General features: G+C 37.7%; 3 protein-coding genes across 4 annotated transcripts; 1 reads left to right on the forward strand and 2 right to left on the reverse strand.

Moving 5' to 3' along the window:
* Positions 1 to 1,250: 1,250 nt before the first annotated feature.
* Positions 1,251 to 4,520, reverse strand: LOC114393895 (SWI/SNF complex component SNF12 homolog). 2 transcript variants are annotated; one of them, XM_028355377.1, is made up of 3 exons: positions 4,417 to 4,520; positions 2,749 to 4,374; positions 1,251 to 1,700 (listed from the first exon to the last, which is right to left on the reverse strand). In XM_028355377.1, the coding sequence occupies exons 2-3, from the start codon at positions 4,263 to 4,265 to the stop codon at positions 1,640 to 1,642; spliced, it is 1,578 nt and encodes a 525-aa protein (XP_028211178.1). In that variant the 5' UTR covers positions 4,266 to 4,374; positions 4,417 to 4,520; the 3' UTR covers positions 1,251 to 1,639. The 2 variants fall into 2 exon arrangements, with proteins under 2 accessions (XP_028211178.1, XP_028211177.1); XM_028355376.1 differs by having other exon boundaries at positions 2,749 to 4,497.
* A 3,677-nt stretch (positions 4,521 to 8,197) lies between these two features.
* Positions 8,198 to 11,887, forward strand: LOC114394047 (SNF1-related protein kinase regulatory subunit gamma-1-like). Its single transcript, XM_028355595.1, has 6 exons — positions 8,198 to 8,438; positions 8,855 to 9,027; positions 9,778 to 9,957; positions 10,254 to 10,529; positions 11,057 to 11,220; positions 11,302 to 11,887. Exons 1-6 carry the CDS (start codon positions 8,267 to 8,269, stop codon positions 11,597 to 11,599), a joined length of 1,263 nt encoding a protein of 420 aa, XP_028211396.1. The 5' UTR covers positions 8,198 to 8,266; the 3' UTR covers positions 11,600 to 11,887.
* Positions 11,888 to 13,912: 2,025 nt separating this feature from the next.
* On the reverse strand, positions 13,913 to 16,527 carry LOC114392835 (exocyst complex component EXO70B1-like). Its single transcript, XM_028354065.1, has one exon. The coding sequence runs from the start codon at positions 16,229 to 16,231 to the stop codon at positions 14,231 to 14,233; it is 2,001 nt and encodes a 666-aa protein (XP_028209866.1). The 5' UTR covers positions 16,232 to 16,527; the 3' UTR covers positions 13,913 to 14,230.
* Positions 16,528 to 16,908: the final 381 nt, after the last annotated feature.

Here is a 16,908-nt window from a genome sequence, read left to right on the forward strand (position 1 = left end):
CACAGTAGCCCTTCGTTCTCTCTCTCACACCCTATCTTACACCCTATCTTCGATTACGAAAACCACGATCAATGTCATTAGATACACTTCCGCGTCGGAGATAATTGCGTGAACGAGGATCCGAATCCAAGGCGGTGAAGTGAACGTTGCGGCGGCGAGGACTTGTGGCACGGGTGCGAAGACAATGAGGATGACGTAGACGAAGATGGCAATGACAGTGGGGCACTTCCAGTTGTTGTCGCTGCAGAGGTCTACCAGGAATGCCGGCGGTGTAATAGATGAGGACAAAGATCATGCCACCGAAGGCCCATCGATGCCGAGAAGGCCAACGCCGTCGCATGCTCTAGTCTGTTTTTTGTGGCCAATGACGGTGGCGATGGTGACGTAAAGGAAAAAAAGTGTGGCGATAAACTCGGCAATGAGGGCTATGTAGAAGGACTATAGAGCTTAATCTCGACCAAGTCGATGAGGGGGGCTGGTGAAGGGTCTACGTAGTCCTTCCTCTGCTGGCTCATTTCCTTCGACATTCTCTCTCTCTCTTGTAGGAATAGCAGATGGAATGAGAGTGGATAAGGTGGGAAAGAACAGTTTATGCTTTTTTATGAGAAAGGAAAAGAAATAGTAATAAGTTGAGTGTGGTTGGGATTAGACAAGGACAACTTTGAAATGAAAAATAAAGAGTTGGAAAGAACAAGGTTGAACAGCGTGACCATGCGAGCACTAATCATCTAATGGGTAGCCACCACAGAGGTAGGCTAGCCTTCATCTTGTCATGTCAGCTTGCCAACCCCAACCCCTATTACAACACTCATTTCACTTTCTCTCTCATTTATTACTATTATTATTTTTCCTTCTAATCAAAGACTACATAATGAAAAGGTTTTTAATATCCGAAAGCAGAGATAGAGAAAACCATAGAAATATCTCACCATAAACAATACCTCTAAACACCAAGTCAAATTAAATCAAATTTCAAAGTTTCCATTGAATAAAAGGATGATCTGGTCCTTTTCTGATTAGTGGTCTCTCACCCCAACCCAAATGTTTCCACTCTGGTCCCTATCCAACCAAACGCATACATGTCATAACTCATTACGTGCAACTATTGCTTTGAAACAAAAAGAAAAAGCAATGCTATCATTCATACCCCAATGCACAGTCATCCCTTTTCAGTAAAATTATTTTAAATACTTAAAAATGACTAATATTTTTTTTTATTTAATATTGAAATTTTAATTTTTAAATAAATATTTTAAAATGAAATTTTGAATTTCATTGAAATTGAATTACTTTATCCAAACTAGGAACTTAAATATACCATTGTGAAGACTTGATGCTCTACATAAGTTGTTAGCTCATTGCTCATGGCTCATTTTACCAAACTGGAATGGGTGAGTAGGAAGAGTAGATGAGAAACAAATATGGATACAACAGTTGAGGGACTCCAACAATAAGCCAGGGGCGATCAGAATTCTTGACTCGAGAATACTCTGTCAGTACTCTGCTCCAAAACATAAATGAAGGATGGAATAGAAACTTTGGCAATGTTGGGACAAGACCCTAAAGTGGTATCAGAAAACTAACCACCTCCACCACTCAAATAAAAAGAATACTATTTCACAATTTTCTCTCAGATTTTTCAAGGAGCATCACTTCGAGCATTTTTCCGGGTCAGGTAGCGAATAACAGCATCCTCAACCCTGGAAATATTAATAAAAGAACACAAATCAATTAGAAACAGCTTTTGAAATCTCTCTAATATATTCGAAGGCCTACATTACATCAAATGAATAAAAGAAACAACACCATCTTTATCATATCTTTCAGTTTTACTCTTTATTTTGCTGGTCATTATGAACCCCAAAAGAGCAGGGTTCCTCACTGGTACATTTAGATATGCTTTGAAAAAATGTTGTATAATTCCGCTTGTATATTTCCCCCCCTAGAAGTTACTCTTTCTAACTTTCGAGAATAAACACTAAATCACTTTTTTTGTTATTTATCAAAAAACTTGTCAAATTATTATAAAAAATAAAATATTTTTATAATTAAACAAAAAAATTTCCCCAATAAATACACAAACAAATGAATCCTAAATCTCCAGCACTATACTGTTACATCTAGATTAAATCCCTTACTGGCACTGCCTTTATTATCCCCAAATCAGACCTAAACACTTTGCAGAGTCTGCAGTGCATAATGTATGCATCATTTGAGAGCACAAACAAATCTCTTTAGAAGCCATATAATGGTATTATAAAATGGAAACAAATCCTATTAGTAGTACTAGTAGTTATCATCTAAGAAGCATGGAACAGACATTTCCTCAGTGTTATCAATTGTGGATGGCAGAAGGCCAAAATTCTGCCATAAAAACATGCCATTGCGCCTTATGGCACTGCCATGGTGGGCCTCCCTTCACAAATTGCCTATGGTGGTTGGCAAAAAATCCGCCACACCATTCCACCATGGCGACGCATGGCCGATATTTAACAACACTGCTTAGCCTACAAAACAGAGTGAAATGCAAAGTGCTGTGTTGTGTCTAAAATTAGTGTCACACAGACACTTTCTTTCATAAACTGCCTGTTTCAAAAGTTGCCACTCTCTTCACCTCTCAATTTTAGCAAGCAAATAAATACCAACATTAAGGTCATATGTCAACTGAGATATAAAGCAAATGTTTTTCATGCATGCCTCACACCACAAAAGAAAATAGCGAAATAGGTAAAGTAGCATAATGCTTACCACGGTTGATTGTAGAATTCAGCACGTCGTTCATTTTCAGTATTCTGGCTCACATCTCCAGCAACGAGCTTCAGATCCTTGCTCTGAGAAGCTATCAAGGCATTAATAAACTCTGCTGGGGACTGACTAAAGCCGAGAAAGAATGCCCGTCTCCTATGATGTTCATGAATCTTCTTTATCGAATCAGAGATCAATTCATCAAAAGTATCAATATCTTTGTGCCTCTCAGTGCTTGCCAAGAACGCAGACATATCCTTCTCAAGTGGAAGAGGCACATCAACCTGCACATCATAGCAAGTACTTCCGGCTGGACCATTTCCAGAAAGCTTTATTTTATGCTCCAGGTGTATAGGCTGCGGGTGTGACAAATGCTGCGATATCTTCTGCGAAGCCACAGAGAATTTCATCTTCTCCTCCCCAAACACCCTCTGGAGAGAAGCATCACACATGAAGAACGAAGGGTCATTGGGACTCTGCAGCTTCTTAGCCTTCACATAGTGCCAAAGAGCAGCTATGATCCTGCAGCGCGAGTCAAACTCAACCCCTAAAACTCTAGCCAGTTGCGGTGAAACCACAAACTTGTCAGGCGAATAATTCATCGCCATCCTAACCACCGCAGTGAATTCCTTATCTCCTTTCCTCTTCACCTCAAAACCATCACGCTGCTGCGCAGCCGCCGAATGAGCACTATCCCACACAACAACATGGTTATCCTGGTACAAACCCTGATCCAAGTATATGGTAATCTTCTTAAAGAAAGCCGAGAATTTTGGATATTCCTTCGTCGAAATTCCTTCCGCCACAGAATCCTTTCCATTACCATCTTCCAACACCCTTCCAGTTATCCTCAGAGCCCAAGAAGGCTCCTCCACACCATTCTTCCCAGTCTCCACTTTCACCTGATTCGAAAAAGTGTTATAAACATAAACTCTAAGCGTTTTCCTAACGCAGCGAGGGTTTCTAACATTCGCCTGCACATCAATTTTCTTCCTGGCCAAAGCAGAATCTATCTGAGTCTCGAGTTCGAGCAACTTGGCGTAGATTGCGGATTCTGGAACAAGCTTGGCCACTTTTTCTGGAATCAGGTTACCGGGAAAGCTTCTCTTTTTCCGCGGCGGCGCAACGGTGAGTTCCATGGTCTTGAACGCAGAGGATTGGGTAGCGTTGGAGGAGCCTTGAGGGCGTGAAGGGGGTTTCTGATTTGCACGCTTGGGTGGTGTGGGTGCTGCCACGTGGGCGTTGGTGTTGGCATTGTTGTGCACTTGTGGGTGAGGGTGTGGTTGTTGTTGTTGATGTTGTTGCTGTGCGACGACGTGGGTTTGGGGTTGTGAAAGCTGAAAGTGGCCGTGAAAGTGTGACGTGGCACCTTGTGGTTGAGGCTGCGTCTGTGAGAGAAGGTGGGGTTGTGGGTGGTTCATGGGGATGGAGGGTGCTCCGGGGTTGGTGAAAAACGACGGTGTTGCGGCATTCTTGGTTGGGTTGGTGTTGATGTTGTTAATGTTGTTGGTGTTGTTCATTGTTGTAAAATCTAATCTAAATCGCTTCTAGAGAAGGGAGTGTTTGGAGAGCATGGAAACCCTAATTAGATGGGAAGAAAAAAGAGCACGCAAAATGTTCTTACTGATTGTTTAGCCTTCGGGAATTGAACGAATGAGTTGGTTAATGGTTTCGACTTCGTCACTCTTTGCTGCTTATCACCTCTTTCTCGCCATTCCGCTTCTCAAAACCCACAACATTCGGTTCCTCTCAGTCACCCAACTCCCAATCATATGCATGGGCGGTCAAATGGGCCTGATCCATCGGGTTAGTCCATTTAACTAGCGTAAATTTCTTCTTGCACCTGCGCCTCCTTTTTTTCAAATATCCCAAGACAGCCCTCCGTGGAACCTCCGTCTCAAACTGCTCCCTTTTCCTCCATCGTCACCACAGTTGCTCCCTTTTCCTCTGTTTGAAAGTCTCCAACACCATAGTTGCCCTCCATGGGTCATCGTTTGACGACGTTTGTTGCTCTGCATCAAAGAGGTAAGTTCCAAGGTTTTTTTTTTCCGGATCTAGTTATAATTTTAGATTGGAGATCTTGAATAGAAAAAAAAGTTGAGCACTTATGAAATGAGTAATCCAAAACATATGTTGTTTTCTGAATTGTCCAATTGGAAATTACTTATGCATAATTTCAGAATGAACAATTCAGAATTAAGAGCATGTATACATAATTCCAAAATGGACAATCCATAATTATGTATGCATAATTCCGAAAGCAATTGCCTTAACTTGCTTCTTTTAGTGGGATGCAATGAGATAGGATGGGTCAAGAGGTCAGCTTGGGGTGCTAATAATTTTATTTTTAAATTAGGGTTTACATACTTTATTGGTTTCTATAGTTGCAACTGCTTTTCATATTAGTCTTTGTGGTTTAAAATATGCTAATTTGGCCCATCTAGTTGCCTTTTTTTTCCTATTTGATCCTCGTTGTTAAAAATCTCCGCTAACGCCATTTTGTGCAAAAATGTGAAGTGTGGAACTCAATATGCATCATGCAATTCATATTATGTATTACGTAGTTGATCAACAATATGCATTATGCAACAGTCACCACAATATACCTCAAACACACAATGCATTGTAATGTATCTAAGGCCACCATAAAATGAAAAATGCTTTATGCACTGAAGTTTTTGGCCGACAGATCCTCTGATCCATTCAAAATTTGACACTTGTTAAATTCGCCAGACAATAACATTGTTTTATTACCATTGAAGATAGATGGCACTACTTACATGGGTTGATTCATTATGTTTGGTTAAAAAGTTTCTCACAAAATGAGCAAAACGAGCAAGCTCGACCTGTTTTAGCCCGCTTTACCATTGGCCAACCAAAAATGAGATGGGATGGGTTGGCTTGCTCACATGGGTTGGATATGCTGATCCATCATGTGTGAAAGTAGGTTGACGGGTTGGTCCGTCCTTTAAAAAAAAAATTAAAAAATAATTGAGAATACAAAGTATTTAAAATATCAAATTAGTCTTAAAATTTAAAATCATAGAAGGTATTTAAATCACACACAATACTAATAGTCTTTAATAATAACTAATAATAAGTTTATCAAGTAGTTAAATCACAACATAAAATCATAAACTCTAAAATTAGTTTTAAAATTTTAAACAATACAAAGTAATTAGACATAAATCAAGCTAAAGACCTGCTTTTTTGTTTTTTAAGTAGTCTCATATATTAATATAATTATTATTTATAAAAAAAAAGTAATATTGTGGGCTGGCAGGAGCGGGGCACAACGGATTGGTGGATCAAGATCTCCACCCCGCCTCTCCAAATTGATAACGGGCTAGCAGGCTGACCCACCTAGCCTGACCCGTTTTGTCATCCTTACACAAAATTGTCATCTAAACTCCGCAGAACCCAACACATGCATACGTATTCATCCTTTTTAAGTCTTAACTATGAGTGTTCAAATCCAAATCGATGCAAAATAAAAATAAAAAACTGCTAAAAAAAAACAATGAACCAAACCAATTCTTTTTGGATTTGTTTGGATAAATTTTTTCTCTAACCAATTGACTTGGTTCGGTTTGTAATTTATGTTTTTGAAATCAAATCAAACCGCAACATTTATTCTAATACTTATATTTCTTTAGTGTTATACCATACCTATAAAATTCTGTAAATAAATATATATTTTTAATGAATTTAATAATGAAGTATTATAATATTATAAAATATTTTTATACTATCATTTAATTATAAATTGTCATTATTTGATTTGTAAAGTGATTTTGCAAAAGTAAAAAACTTACAATATGTAATGATTTTCATATTGGATGATATTGTAAAATTATTGATTTTATATTATTTTTTAATGGATTAATTTTATTTTGTTAGTGCATTTTCATTGATGTTTCTTTTTTAATTTTTATTTAATGTGAAAATCCTGCATTGAATACCTCTGATTCTGAATCGGCCTATATGCTCCTTTTGATGGAAGGGAAAGAAATATAATAAATGCAAATTGGGAAAAAGAATAATAGGCAACCAGAAATAAAAGAGAAATTTATTTAAAAAATAAATAAAAGAGAAATAAAGAAACAATAAATATGTAAAATCTCAAATAACAGGATAATTAACGAGATACATGAATGATGTGTTTTTAGAAAAGAATGGAGATATGGTCAAAACAAGAAGAATACATATTATGGGTATTAATGGGTTCATGTCAGTTGACTGAACATGATTTGCGAGTCTTCTAAATTTTGTAAATTTTTTTATATTATGTTTAATTCTTATAAATAAAAAATATAAATTATGAGTTAATCCAATGATGCAAAATACAAGTGGTCAATGGATGTTTACTTTGTAACATTATACAAAATGCAAGTGGTCAATAGATGTTAACTTGTAATATGGTGTAATGTAAAATCGATTATGTCTTCATGCAAAATTAATTATATATAGAGTACATAAGTTGAAGTGCTTAAATCTATTTTACTTATGAAAAACTCAATACATTTTACTTTCTAATGAGTATTTATTGAAAAAATTATTCAATCAAGATTTAGTAATTTATATTGACAATGATAAATTTTTTAAAGGAGTCCATTTTTTCAGCTAAAGCTAATTGCTTCAATAAGTAAAACTCCTACAGCAACAAAAGTAAAAGAAAAAAAAAGGAAAATTAACATTCATTTAGTATCAGTTTTTTTCCTCCCACAAAAACAAAGTAAGTAACTCGGTATGAAAGTGAAACAGCCTTAAGATTATACATCTGATTTCATTGAGCTTTCGTGCAGAGTACCAAAAAATAAGGCAAAACAATAGCAATACATTCGACTAATATTCAATTTAAATAAACTGCCAGTTTTATTACTCCTCTCCAATCACAATGACACATTAAGGTTTATCCGTTCATGTAAATGACCCAAAAGAAAGAAATAATAGACACAAGACCGAATCAATAATTATTATTCATGAAGAAAAAACACCAATCAATCATTACTGTCTTTTAGAATGAACAAATGTCTCATCCTTGGGATTTAGGCACGATTTGAACACCAATAATTAACCACCAGCACGCATATATAGTCAGCAGTCATTCAATTATTACGCAATTCTATGGGCTCGCAAAACCCTCTCCGGCTCACATTAGTGTGGCCCACAGTAAAAAAAGGGACGAGGAAGGTGTTTCAATAAATAATAATAATGCAAATTTGGATAAGCATAGCGAACAGTAAGGGGAACATGCTCATCAATGTGTTGACCACTACCATGCATCGCACACAAGTATCACCATCGTGTCCGTACGATCAAAATAAGGTCAACAGTCAAAGTTAGAGCATTGAAATCAAACGGTGAATAACTAAGGTTTAGAAATGTTAATTTGTATTGTCTTAGTAGATTCCATGATCCTAGTTTCTAGTTAATTATATTATGGGAATGTGTTGGAGAATATAGATCATATAAGCTTGTCAGCATTACAGAGAAAAAGAGAGAGAGAGAAAGAAAAGTAATGGCAATGGCAACGATGGAAGAGATTCCACAAAGCCCAGAAGCGAAGTTGGGGATGCGAGTGGAGGATCTTTGGGACGTTCAGGAGGCACAGTTGAGTCCCACCGAGAAGCTCAACGCTTGTTTTGAAAGCATCCCTGTCTCTGCTTTTCCTTTGGATCCTTCAAACACAGGTAGTGTGTCATTACTCATTCATAAATCACCACTTTTATTCACATATTCAACTTTCATCATCAAAAGCACGCCAAGGGGTGATTGAATTACCAATAAAAAAAAGTGATTTTGATTCTGCCCAGATGAAAATTGACACAGTATTTGGTGACACCAAAGATAAATGTATTATAGGCTGAACTGAAAGTTATCTGATCAATTGAGTCATCTTGTTGTATGTGTTAAGGACCGAGGGGGTCTAGTTGAGTTGGATGAGTAGAGTGTGTGAGTTGTTGTAAATTTTCAGTACTTGTCTTCGATTCTGATTAATAAAAAAAAAATCTTGTGTGTGTTATGGTGTGTGCCCTTTATTGTTTGTTTCGTTTGGAATTTGGATTAGTTCTGAACGTGTATTTTTTTTTTTTTATTTTGTGTTTAGAAATTGAGATTAAATCAGACGCCACCCTAGCAGATGCTGTTAAGATATTGGCAGGACACAACGTTTTCAGCGCGCCTGTGGTGGATGTTGAGGCGCCTGAAGACGCTAGTTGGATTGACAGATACATCGGAATTGTTGAGTTTGCTGGAATTGTTGTATGGATTTTGCATCAGGTTAGATATGTATATCATATATGTTTCATATTAATTCAATTTAATTACTCGTACTGGGGCAGTGATTCCCTACACCACCCTTCTAGAGAAAAAAAAGGGGGGTGGGGAGGAGCACACATGAATTTATTGACTCTGAAACTTACGATCACTTTTGTATTTTTTGCTTTATTTAATTCAAAATATGTTGAATTGAATCTAGGACTACAATTATGTCTGATATGAATGTACAATTTGGTGTGTGATCAGTTTTTTTTTTTTTTTCATTTTTGTTGGTATAATGATTTGGTTGTTACTACTTAATATGCGTGATGGTGTTTTCAATAAAATCATGGAATGGAACATTTGAAAGGTGAAATGAGTAAAATGGGGTAATTGGACTGATCTCCTCTGAGGTTATGGATGATTGCATTTATAATTTTTTTTATTAAAAAAATACATCTACCTTCCTTATATTCTAGCTCTATTGTATTTGCAAGGGTACCATGTGTCTGGTTTGTGAATAAAAATTAAATGTGCAATTCTTTAAAAAAAAAACATTAGTGTAAACGTGTACAAATTATACCTAAAGTAAGGAAAAGTAGATGTAACTTTTTAATTAAGAAGAGAATAAGTGTAACTAATGCTAAACTTAAGGGATGTTAGTGCAATTATCTCTTAAAAATGATATGATATACCTGATGCTGGTGGTTGAAGTCATTTTCATTGATGTCTCAATTTCACACTAAGCGAATGTCATGATATTCTTGACAGTCTGAACCTACGTCTCCGAGGACTCCGTCCACTCCATCCAGTGCAAGGGCTATTGCAGCTGCAGCTAATGGAGCGGCTTTTGCTCTAGAACTTGAAGCCTTAGGCCTTGGATCTGCTGCAACAACTGCAGGGAACTTTTTTGAGGATCTCACTTCTTCTGAACTTTATAAGAATACCAAGGTTCAACCTAGAAGAGTTTTTCTTTTAAATGCTTCTTGTTCTAGCTATTTACTTAGTTTGATTACTCTTATTTATTTATGAATTTAATAACTATGCATTGTCTTTGTAAAAACTTAGACGGTCAACCAATTAGAAATCACCGTTGGTATGATGAATAAGATAGTTAGTCAACAAACTTATCATATATGGTGATATATATGGTGGTATGTGACTGTGACTGGATGACAGTGTAAAGTTTTCGGTGCATAACCTATTTTTTCTTTAATTATTTCACTGGCTAACTTTCTGGCAAACAGGTTCGTGATATTTCAGGGACATTCCGCTGGGCCCCGTTTCTTGCTTTAGAGAGATCAAACTCATTTCTAACCATGCTCTTGCTGCTTTCTAAGTACAAGATGAAGAGTGTTCCTGTGTTGGATTTAGGCTCTGGTGCAATTGATAACATTATTACACAATCTGCTGTGATTCATATGCTGGCAGAATGCGCTGGACTTCAGTGGTTCGAAAGTTGGGGAACCAAGAAACTATCTGAAGTTGGTCTTCCCCTGGTGACAGGAAATCAAATCATCAAGGTATGATCCTATTATCTTAAGTTGGAGTTCGGCATCAACTATTTGGAACTGGCATATATTAGCATCCAAAAAAGTTAAGCCAAATCATATATCACAATACACCTTCCACAGCATAAAATAGGACTGGTATAATGCTATACTATACTGTAAAAAATGACCATATGGTGCATTATACCAAAATAATACTTCTTACAGTATGCTATGCCTATAGTAACTATAATCCATTAATCCACTAACCCTCACAAACACATCCTTGCCTGCATGTAGTGCATCGGCACAGTTTAATGCCTTTCTTGAACTACACTTAAGATGGTATACTTTAAGCTCTCCGCGGCATTGAACCATGTCAGGTGTGAATTTTCCATAATTTTAATGCATTTGTAGTTGAACCAATCCTACAAATCTTCAATTTTTATACATAATGGCAAATGCTCTGAACTTGGAGAAGTATATTACTTCATTTTTCCTTTACAAGTAAGCTTGTTGATCTTGATGAACTTCATAGTGGACTATTTGTTTGTTTTCAGGTTTATGAGGATGAACCAGTCCTCCAAGCATTTAAAGTAATGAGGAAAAAAAGGGTCGGAGGGGTTCCTGTAATCGAAAGAGAGACCAAAAAAGCAGTTGGTAATATAAGTTTGCGAGACGTTCAATTCTTGCTAACTGCACCAGAAATCTATCATGATTATAGGTATGTCATCACATTGAATCTGACAGAATGAGCTTTTTGTTTCATTACTTACATACTCATTGGATGTTCACACTATAACAGAGGTATTACAGTAAAAGACTTCCTAACTGAGGTTAGAAGCTACTTGGAGAAGAATAAAAATGCATCCCCAATGTTAAATGAATATGTCACATGCAAAAAGGACTGTACAATCAAAGAGTTGATTCAACTACTTGATCAAGAGAAGATTCACAGGGTCTATGTGGTGGACGATGATGGGGATTTGCAAGGACTAATCACACTAAGAGATATCATCTCAAGGCTAGTACACGAACCGCGTGGCTATTTTGGTGATTTCTTTGATGGTGTTCTACCGCTGCCTGCAAACAGCAGAGTTTAACAGGCAAGGTTACAAGGGAGAATAACCTGCTGGTGCAGCTTTTTTTTTTTTAAAAAAAGAAAAATTTAAGTAAAAAGGGAAAAAAAAAATACAAATAGATCAATGCGCTTCTCTTCAGGGTTGAAGACGTGTGCTTGGGTCTTTGTATAACGAGTAGGCAATTTGCAAGTTAATTGCATCCGTTTTATTAAGTGTTAGAGTGAGATTTGTGTGTACTGTAAATTCTGGTGGAAGTGTAAGTAACCATAAGTTTTGTTAACTTTTGAAATGTAATTTCTTTTCTCTTCATCCTGTGTTTCCATTATTTTGATTTGCCAAATATATCACCCCTCATCTTAATAAGATGGCTCAATGCTTAAACAGAAAACAAAAACCGAGGTCATTGGCCTAGGAGCTTATGGAACCGCAGTTATTGAAGATTAAGTATATGTTTGATTTTCAGATGAAAAAATATTTTGAGATAAAAATAATTTTGTCAAAACATCAAGGATTCAGGATCTTTGTTTTTGTTTTTATTTTATTTTTATATATTGTATTTGCATTAAAACACACAATATTTCTAATTTCAATCTATATGCACTAAGAAAACGAACATTTTGTAACCAATAATAACTAAACAAACTCATTCTTCTCGGGGGTTGGATTTGAAGCGTGTGTGACTTTAGTGCTTATCATGTAATCCAAGTAGTTGAGACTTCTTGTTTCGCATCCGTCGTGCGTGACGTAAGAAGTTGACAAAAACACAGAAAAGGATATACATGAAAACGAGGAAACCATCTTTTGTAAAAATTGCATTGAAACTATCCCACCCTCCTCTTCCCATCCTTTTCAAATTAGACTCTTAAGTGAATGGTTCAACATGAAAAATAAAATATAAAATTATAACTGGTAATTAAAAATAATAATTAGGGATACATTAAAATCTTACTGTGGAGTTATTATTTTCTCTTTGATTAAAACTGTTAACAAGAATATTACTCCTGTTAAGAAGATTTAATTCAGTTGATTAACAAAGTAAATGAATAATTATAAATCCTCTCATTCTGTTTCTATTTTTACGGATAAAAAAATCCCTATACTAATTTTTATAATTTATTGATTCTTTATCCATATATATTGACAAGATTGTGCATTAAAATAGCCAAATCCGTCTCTTTTTTTCCATTACCGATAGACTAGGTCCGAATAATACTGCATCAATGACACGGAAAATGAAGAAAAACTAAATAAACGTAGTGTTAACGCTTTCCCGTGATAGGTTTACACAAATTAAGACACAACTCGTGTAATGTTGCTGCTAAGTGTGACTAGTAGCTAGTTAGGATGCGGACAGGTAGATAATGCATCGCCATATCATGCTTTATCAGTTCACACCGTGTAAAGTTTCTTAGCCAAACCATTTGTCCAACAGAACAAAATCAGGACCGTTTCTTTCCTAACAGAAAACACGATATTTCAATTTAATTGACAGTTCAACATCAAAGAATATGAAGAGTCCGAAGCCATTACATCTTGATTTTCCTGAATGAAAATGCAGATGCAATGAACATGCAACAATTGCTAGCTATTAAAAACCGCGAGCAAGCATGACAAGACTTTCAACAAGTAAATATCTACAAACTTAATACCCAAAGGAGAGAAATTACACATGGGAAAACGACTTTTTATATTCCAATCCACAACTGCCATATCAGCAAAAAATGAAGAATCATAAAAACCATAACGAGGAACAACATTTACAATAAACAGACAAATTATCTAGTTTCAGCAAGTCTGATGATTAATAATATGAAGTCTCAATTCAGGCAAATGACTGGCTAAAGTATACTTATGAGAGTTCATTTCAGGAGAAAAAAGTAAACAGAGTGCAACCCCTGATGAGTTTAAATGTTTGCCTAGGTAAAACCATGAGGCAAAGGCAAAGTAGCATATCCACATGGCCAGAGCTACTAATTAAGATTTTAATACGACGGAAGTCGAAACTATTGCCTAGAAAGGTGCACAAATGCAGCATCTGAAAGTGCTGTTAGGTGTTGAAAAATAGTGAGATAAACAACGTTTGAACAAAGAACACCATCGAACTAATAACTAAAACATAACTTACAACAATCAATCTTACAGGATTGTTGACAACATTCTGATAAATATGCAAGCTTTTCATGAGCAAATTTCATTCCTGAGTAGATTCAATATTCACTACACCTATGTTATATTTCCTCACTTGGATTATCATCAGCTAAACTATATAGTACAACTACCGGGTAAGAAAATCAATGTCCTTTGATTATAAAGAAAGCTAACAATTATGCAAACTGCAGTAAATACACAGGATCTGAATATATGATAGCTAATGAGTGTACTGTTTCAACAAGTATAAACAACATAGATAACCTGTATCAGAACACTATATACAAAAGATATTACAGTATTCGAAGGAACATGAAAAAAATAAATCTTTTTTGGATTTGGGGAAGGGGCTTGGAGGAAGAGTCGAATGTCACAAAATCCCATTCTAACATTAACACCTGTAAAATAAACACCTATCCAAGTAGAAATACACATGACACAGGAAACCATTTTCAAGTAATTCTCATAAAATGAGTTCACCTGCTAAAAGCATCTTATGATATACTATGTACTTTTCCTCCTTATGTGATGCAATACAGCAGGGGATCCTTCAAATAAATCTAATAGATAGGTCTCTAGATCCTCTGGTGTATACTTAATGTACTTCCCAACATGCCTTCCCTCTAACTGACACCTAAATCTTCCCACAAACGAGCGGTATGCAGGAATCACCTTTTCTGATATAGATATCCGCAGCTCCTCCCGAAGCTGGTCATCCGGTACCTTCCAAGCTGTCTGAACCCTGTAAATTTCTTCAAAACAAGCATTGAAACTCTTGAACCTCTCCTTCAAAGCCATCTTTGATGCATTATTGGAGCTCCCTCCAATCCCTTCATCCTTCAAACAAGATAAGGCCCTGCTCCAAGAGGCTCTGAGATACCCTGTAGCATACTGGCGTATCTGACCACGGCGTTTCCTAATCCAATTATCCCCCAAGACCTTCCCTAGGTCCGAGTCCTTCACTTTCCGCACTAGGTAATAAAGATTGTTCATCAAAAACACCTGCTGCATTGCACTGTCCTCATAAAGCTTCGACTTCTCCTCAAGATTATACTCAAGCTCCGACATGAGCAGCAGAATTCGCTGCCCCAAGGGCGACATGGCCTCTAACTGCGAACCATCACCACCAAGATCATTTTTAAACCGATAGAGATCCTCCTCACTAAGCTCCAGAAGCGAATCCATAGGGTCACCATAATCAACAAGCAACTTGAGATAATTCATAACATAACGAGGCAAAGGATGAACATCCCCGGTTATGACCGGCTTCTTGGAAGTCTCATTCCTAATACAATTCTCAAACTCAGCAAAAGTCCCTTTGGCAGCCTCACCAAGCCCACTCAGCACGCCATTGGCCTCACCAATCACAAACTCATCCGAAACCATGGCCTGCAAATCAGGCATAGCATCCCTCAAAGCCTCATACATGTCCAAAATCCGAAACAACTTCTCGGGCGAGCGCTTACAAATCGCGATAGCCTCACCAAAATTCAGCAACTGCATCACACAGCCCTTAGCAGTCTCATTGAAACAAATCTCCTTCAAATCATCCAAATCGCCAAACAAACCATCACAGAGCCTCTTCTCACCACTGAGAAGCACTCCAACAACAACCTTAACAGCCTGAACCCAATTCTTCATCTTCTCATCCAAACTCCTCCACTCAACCTTCTGAACCTCTTCAATACTCAACCTCTCAACACCGAGAATAACCAAACACTCATCCAAAGCGTCACGACGGACGCTGCTATAAACCTGTAGACACTCTCTCTCATAACCAGACCTAACCATGCGATCGATGATTTCTCTGAGGTCCTGAACGGCCTCGGGACGCACCAAATCGACGAACAAGTCGTCGCCGAGGCTCGCGGCGCGGTCGTGGAAGCGGCTCGAGTCGACCTCGCCGAAGCTCTGGAGGGGGGAATCGTCAATTGCGGCGGCGCCGTCATGCGAGCCGAACGAGAGCGAAACCCTCCTGATCGAGCCGTAGCGGCTCACGGCGTCGAGAGGGATCGTGTTGCAAATCAGCACGTGCCGAAGCTCCTCCTCGAGCCGCGACATCGCGAGCTGAATCGCGTTCTCGGCGCGGTCCGCGATGACCTGGATGGTGCGACCCGCGGCGGAGGACGGCGGCGGCGCGATCGAGAACTGCTCCATCCAGTGGATGATTTCGTCGACGGCTGAGAAGTACTCCGCGGGATTGTTCGGAGGGTTGAAGAGCGACGTGGATTGGCGCGAAGGCTCGCCGGAGTGGGAGGCGTCAGCGAGAATCACCTTCTCCGCGGCTTCGAAGCGGTCGAGTTCTTCCTCATCAGAAGACTTCGAATCGTCGCCGTTGATGAGGTCGGAGATGCCGGAGAGACGGTTGTCGAAGGCAGAGAAGATCATAAGCATGTCTTCGCGATCCTCTTTGGCCGCTCTAAGACTCTTCACGATCTGCTGAGCTGTGGCGAGGACGCGGTCGTCTCCGCCTGCGCCGCCGCCAAGACTGGTGGTGGTGGCCATGTTTTCCTCCACCGAAACGGTTCTAGGGTTTCCTAATTATTTTTTTATAGTATTTTTTTGTCTGAGATTGGTGTGAAAGCAAAAAAGGGGTGAAGAAGAGAGTGAAGATAGTTTGGGTTAGGGAATTGTTGGAGCGAGAAAGGAAAAAGAAGATATGCTGCTGGTGAGCATTATTCTCGGATATGTCAGAATTTTGTAGATTTTTCTTTTTCTTTTTCTTTTTATAAAAATGGTGTTGTTAGGGATTGTTTGGGAAGAGAGAAAGAGTGTTGGCTTGGCCGGCTTAGTTGGAGTGAGACATTGCTAATCACGCAGTGGACTTTGTATGTAATGTGATGACGTGCCTTATGGTCTGGGTTCTTATTTATTTGGGTAAGCAAACTAACCTTTTCTTTCTTTTTTTAAGATCACGAATCACAATGCGTTCTACTTAGAAAATCTAAACTCTTCTTTTTATTAAAACAAAATCTCAAATAATCTAAAAATCCTGGTCTGTGAAAATCTAAACTAGATTATTTTAATAATTAATTATATGCATACAAATTATAATTGGAATTAATTTTTCTTTCAAAAATGATTTTAAGACAATTTATTTTTAGATGTAATAATAAAAATTCAATGTAAGTATAGAAAATAGTATGCATGACAATGGAAGACGAAAAAATTGTTGGAAAATC

The sequence above is a fragment of the Glycine soja genome, chromosome 17 (genome assembly GCF_004193775.1).
Source record: "Glycine soja cultivar W05 chromosome 17, ASM419377v2, whole genome shotgun sequence".
Taxonomy (NCBI): Eukaryota; Viridiplantae; Streptophyta; class Magnoliopsida; order Fabales; family Fabaceae; genus Glycine; species Glycine soja.

Coding starts and splice junctions, on each gene's coding strand:
- LOC114393895 (XM_028355377.1), bottom strand. CDS start 4,265: ATGAACAACACCAACAACATTAACAACATCAACACCAACCCAACCAAG. Junction 1,701..2,748: donor GAATTCTACAATCAACCGTG/GTAAGCATTATG, acceptor TAATATTTCCAG/GGTTGAGGATGCTGTTATTC.
- LOC114394047 (XM_028355595.1), top strand. CDS start 8,267: ATGGCAATGGCAACGATGGAAGAGATTCCACAAAGCCCAGAAGCGAAG. Junction 10,530..11,056: donor CAGGAAATCAAATCATCAAG/GTATGATCCTAT, acceptor GTTTGTTTTCAG/GTTTATGAGGATGAACCAGT. Junction 11,221..11,301: donor GAAATCTATCATGATTATAG/GTATGTCATCAC, acceptor ACACTATAACAG/AGGTATTACAGTAAAAGACT.
- LOC114392835 (XM_028354065.1), bottom strand. CDS start 16,231: ATGGCCACCACCACCAGTCTTGGCGGCGGCGCAGGCGGAGACGACCGC.